The sequence below is a fragment of the Pinus tabuliformis genome, chromosome 1_2 (genome assembly GCF_031772625.1).
Source record: "Pinus tabuliformis cultivar Carrire ecotype Pingquan chromosome 1_2, CPIR1, whole genome shotgun sequence".
Lineage (NCBI taxonomy): Eukaryota > Viridiplantae > Streptophyta > Pinopsida > Pinales > Pinaceae > Pinus > Pinus tabuliformis.
The window spans coordinates 392,566,337-392,572,336 of NC_142298.1; the positions used below are offsets into that span (position 1 = coordinate 392,566,337).

Consider the following 6,000-nt stretch of genomic DNA (forward strand, 5'->3'; position numbering starts at 1 on the left):
ACAGATATAGGAAAGCATAGCCCCATACCTAGCACTCATTATTTGACATTAGGTGCAGAGGTAGGGTCAGGGCCTTCTACTACTAGGGGTAGGCCTGGCAAACAGCCCATCATGTTTTCCCGTAAAAGGGGGAGAGGGCAGTGATTTCAGATAGATAGTTGCTAGTTTTATTTGTTATGCTACATATAACTCATGATGATGAGATACTTTTATATATGTGATGTTATTTTGTATTGGTTCTCCACATTTGAGTCCTTGAATGGACAATTATCAGGGATCAGCAGGATTTGGTATCGCCTTTGATGTATCATTTCTATTTGACATCATATATTTCAATGCTTTCTTCATATTTATGTGCCAATGTGTTTATTTCATGTTGTTATTGCTTTATATGTTTAAAAATCTGAAAAAAAATAATAATAAATAAATAAAATAAAATAAATAAATAAATAAATAAATAAAATAAAAATAAAAATAAATAAATATATATATATATATATATATATATATATATATATATATATATATATATTATGCATTTTTTATGCTTGCCAATATTTTCGCCGATATTGCCGATAAGATATTTTGTAGACCCTCGTCGATATTTTGCCGATACCGATATTTTCAACACTGATATAAAGTGTCAACCCTGAACCCAAGAGTAAAAGCATCTTTAAAATTTCTTTTCCAAACATGTACCTTTCCATCGATAAAAGCCACCTTGAATCTTTTATCTTCCATTGCTGAAATGGACACCAGGTTCTTCTTGAGGTCGGGTACATATAGTACTTCTTGCAAATGAATAGTGTTACCTTGATTCAATTGAAGGGTAACATTCCCTAATCCCTTCACGGGATAGGTGGCATCGTCTCCAAGGATGATCTCCAAGTTTGTCTCCTTTTCTATCAAATTAGAGAGGGTTTCCTTGTATCCGGTGAAGTGCCTTGAGGCACCACTATCAATCAGCCAATTTCTCAAAGTGTCCGGAGGAGAGGCAATGGAGAAGGCCGATATAAGATAGTACTATTTTTGCTTATTGTTAACAACATTGGATTCTTCATACCTGGAGTTCCTTGATTTCTTGGAGGGTCGACCATTTCCTTGATGTCCCGCATTCCTTTTTCCCTTGCCATTGGACGTGCCATTCCTTTTATCGTTGTTGTTGAAGTTGCCCCAGGAGTTGTTATGGTGGTCATCATCTCGAGGTGTATCCCTTCTATTAGGACATTCCCTTGCATAGTGGTCAAACTTATTGCAAACTTAGGGTGGTGAGAGGAAGTTCCCTATCAGGAATGACTTCTCCAATCAAGAGTAGATCATTCTTGATCTCAGTAATCTTCAACAAAAAGGGTTGAATGTCTTCGTCCTTGCCCTTCTTAATGTCCTTCAACTTATTCTTGAGAAACAAAATTTAATTAACATTACTAACCTTGAACATGCCAACCAATCTGTCATAGATCTCCTTGGAGGTCTTCAATTCAGAGATATAGACCACCAGATGCTTGTCAATGGAATCCCTGATAATCTTCTTCGCTTTGACTTCTGCTCTATTGTACTTGGTCTTCACAGCCGTCAGTGCATTTGAAGGAGGTTCAAGGATTTTACCCTGCACTTAATCCATCACTTCTTTTTCTTCCAAGGTCAAATCAAGAGACATCTTCCATCCATGATAGTCAGATTTATCATGGAGCTTGTCTTCAGCCGGGAAGTAGGATGAGGAACTCATTGAGTCTTTTGTCCTTATCCAACTGTCTTTGGTGATTGCTCTTTCACTCTTGTTTGGCTTTGTCTTCACCTGCTCTGATTCCATGTTAATTTTAGGCAACAATGGTATGTTCTATGCTTTAGAGCAATTTTACTTCAATTTATTTATTAGCCCAATATCAATATCCAGTTTAGCAATCACACCAACATGATAATAAAATGCAGATAGAACATAAACATAAACAGTAGAAGACAAGCCAAGACAAGAGGACACAAGATGTGGCACCAGCTAGGGACAAACCCCAATGTGGAGAAACCCTTGATCAGTTCTTCTTATAGTCTTCAATAGTTCAGCAAAAAGAGAGTACAATTCACAAATATAATAATTTATAACAGCAGCAAAAGAGCCCTAACCAAAAAAGTCAACGCTGGTCAACAGGGCAGATTTGACCCTCAACAATTTGGTCAACTAAACTTCGACCTCCAAACAACACGATGAATCAACCCACAAAACAGTCAAATTCAGCCCAGTCAAAGTCTGGTCAAACAGTCAACCTATGGTCAGCCCTAACCATAGTCTACATTGGTCAAACAGTCAACGGTTTGCCTCGATTTCTGTGCCCAAAAATGCAGCCTGCCCAATCAGAGATAACCCTCACAAAAACGCAGTCAAACAGGTCAACGCTTGGTCAACGCATCCCAAAACAGCAATCTGGAAATTCGGTCAAACCTGGTCAACGTCCAAAACAGAAATTTCGCTGTCCTTTCCTTCGCACGTGTGGAGAGATAAGCTGCCCAGAAATTCGTACCCAATCAATGAGGAAAGAGAGAGATGTGTGAAGATGAGTGTGTCCAAATGAGGATGAGGCATCACGTATTATAGCAAACGTTGAGGATGAATAGATGTGACTATTGGGCCACTGAGCCTACAGCCGACCTTGACAATTTGTCCATAATCAAAATAAATTCATAACTTCATTTGTACATGTCAGAATCGGATGATCTCTAGATCAATCCTACATCTCTCGGAGAGAGGAATCCAAGAATAATATCAGCTGTCATAAATAAGATGACCAATGTGGAATGTGGCCCTAGTTGCCAATTTTAACAGTGGGCTTCACTTCAAAAACATATTTCTCCTTGTCCGATTTCAGTAAATCTTAGGTCAATTTTGGTCCTATCGAAAAGAGGAATTCAATACAATAATTATCTCCATCAAATGAGCTGTCCAAAGTGGAATTTGGCCCTAGTTGCACAATTTAACAATACCACTATTGAGCAGTCCTTTCTTCATGCACAGGCTGTACACTCTCAAATCTAGCCATTCACTATTATTTGAAGTGATTTTATTGACTGTACCAACCACTGCTTCAAAATAGGCTACAGAATTCACCTTGTAATCTTTGATCAAAAATGAAAAGGTGATTTGAAGAAGATATCCCTGGATAGGTGTTTCATTTCTTCTAGTGTTCATTTTTCAGCTATTGCATGATTGATGCAATGTTCAGAAATTTGATTTTCTGCTGTTAAATAAATTTTGGTTATGGTTTATTTAATGAGAGAACATTAGGACAGCACTCATTTTGGCTTGAAAAAATCACAGAATATTGGTATGGAAGGGCCCTTATGAATAGATTGGAGATGGAGTTTTTGTCAATCATTGCTGCAATATGATTCCCATCATTTGTATTCATTTCATTATCTACAACATCCTCTCTCCCCAGTTTTAGACACTTAATGGTATTAAAAGATTCAAAGGAGCATTGGATGATGGCTACACACTATTTGGACTCTGGAGTATTTGACCATCTTATAAGCTGAGAGTGTTTGGTTGGCTTGTCATCTATCATGGGCTTCAGTCTAAGGCCAGGTTAGCCAAGATTTGTTTGTGGATGTTATTGGAATTGGTTTGAAGGATCAGTACTCATAGCTTCTTCAGGGCAGGATTCACTAGTAAGTAGTGTTGTTTGGTGATGACCAAGCTTTTGTTTATACTGCCTTTTATGGGCTTTGGCATAATTTGAGGATAGTGGTGCTTTTTGTTTTATGAATGCTGCAGTGTAAACTCGTTTTTTATCATGAGCCATGCTCCTCGTTTGCCTTCAATTCAGTATGGAAGAATGAGGTTCGTCATCAGTTCCTGGCAAAAGGAGTTTTGCTGATCAAAGATGCTCAATCTTTGGATCACACTGAGTACTCTGCGTTTATTTATGGCTTAGTAGCCCTCCGAAGAGGTTATGATGGTCATTGTATATACCCTTCCTATTTTTGGTTTTCTGATTGTAAATATAAAATATATTTTCCTAAAAAGATGAAGTGTATGATAGTTAATACAAGTAAAAAAAAGGCTCTTAGTCCAAATCATGCATAGAGAAGATAATTTAATAATTCTCGTTTGTATTAGACCTCCCTGAAGTCTAAGGTACAAATTCGTTCAAACATGATGAGCACAAATAATTTAAACCTAACTCTAAAAAACTACTCAAGCTTTGAGTAACCTTCATTTTCCTTTCTTCTTGTTTTGTTTTATATCTTTTACAAGAAACGTAGAACAAGAAATTCCCACAAGGAATGCCACAGGTGGCTGCATATTCTATTCTACCCTCTCTTTTGCACTTCTAAGCATCAAAACCAACCTCGCCTTTACAGATATTATAACATGTTTTCCAACCGTGTAACCCTATATTGGCAAAGCATGGTGAGCTCAAACTTGAGAGTTTAGAACTCAGAAGGGAATAGACAGAATTTAAACTCAAGGACAGCCAGCTAACTACAGCCACTTTTGACCATTGAGGGTAACGTATCATTGAGCTTTGAATGGATGCAACTCAGCAGGAACTCTACCAGTATACAGTAGTTGGCAAAAACCTCGCTCACCAAACAAACGAAACCTGTTTACTTAAGCTGGAGACAGATTGGATCCATCACCCACATATATACATAAGGTACAGCAAGGAAGAACGAGGATTAATACACAATGGGCATCAAAAAATACCACTGGCAACGTGTCTTGGTTCAATGAGAAAACAGGGGTGTTTCAAACCCCCACAGATACATTTCGCTCCATGTGGCCCATCTAGCCCATGCAAGCAGCCCATTTCATGTGATTAGGGTCAGGTGCAAGTCATAGGTCAATTTGGTGGAATAGATAACCCCATCGAGCTTCTCAACCTGAGGAATATTTTGAGTGTGTTATAACCCAGCTACTTTCCACTGCAATACTCCCAGTATGGGAAAGGGTACCATTGTCAGACAGTGATAATCCGGAGCAGCTTGTCCAAAATAATTCTCTACAACTTTTCGTTGAAATTTGAATCTCCATTTCACTCAATCCCCGGTTAAGCCAGCAATACCACTGCAGTTCAAATTTTAATTTCTGTGCCTACAAACATTGATGACAATCCTCCTCACACGACTTTTATATGTTGGAGCTTTTCACACAAACTGTTCTCTTGATGAGATGAAAAAAGCAAGATGAAATTTGCTCAGAAGAAATAATCAAAATGAAGTTTTGTGTTTCAGGGAAGATAACGTGAATGTATATGTAAAATAGCTGCGAAAAAAATATCGCATATGGATATGTTGTATGTAATCTCCCTACCTTTTAGGCTTTTGCACGAGGAAACAAATAGTACAAACAACTCCACGCACCTGAGCAACGGATGCCATGAATGATAATATATGAGCTCAATCGTGAGGACGATGCCTGCTGCAAAGAGATGAGACGGGAACTTGTGAATTGGATAGAGTTTTGAGACGGTATATAAGTCGATAGTTATAAATTGATAAGCGAATCTTCACAAAGTGAATTGCGAGCGCTCGAAGATAGGGACTGCAAGGTCACTCCGATCTGTAGATGCCTGTTTGAAATGAAGCCTGATACTTCATTTCATTTCCCGACGTCTGGAGTAATATCATATCAAGAGCTTTCCTTTTTCGGTTGTCGGGACGCAAATTTTTTTATGGGTTACGATACCATTTCAAAAAAACAAATATTTATTTTTGAGAAATTATTAACCATTTAAAAATTATTTTATTATTTTACAAATAAAATAATATTTTGTTATGGTTTATAAGTTTTATACTAGTTTCTTTCGAAAATAGATATTTATTTTTAAAAGATTTAAAAAATAATAATTTATTAATTTATTTTATCTCTTTTTTTAATGATGATTTTGTGGTTCTAAATGCTGATGTGAAAAACATTAATAAAATTTTGTATTCATAAAATAATAAATTTTATGGATTTAGTGTTTTCTTTATAATTACTTAATGTTGGGTTGTGTTATATTCTTT

The 6,000-nt window shown here is 36.9% G+C and overlaps 1 protein-coding gene across 1 annotated transcript in view; it reads right to left on the reverse strand.

Moving 5' to 3' along the window:
* The window catches only part of LOC149206018 (glutathione S-transferase 2-like), a gene marked incomplete in the record, with an annotated part of 358,107 nt that extends 352,443 nt beyond the window's left edge, over positions 1 to 5,664 (reverse strand). The window contains 1 exon segment of the mRNA XM_089395257.1: positions 5,356 to 5,664. Coding sequence (XP_089251383.1) covers positions 5,356 to 5,373 — 18 coding nt within the window.
* Positions 5,665 to 6,000: the final 336 nt, after the last annotated feature.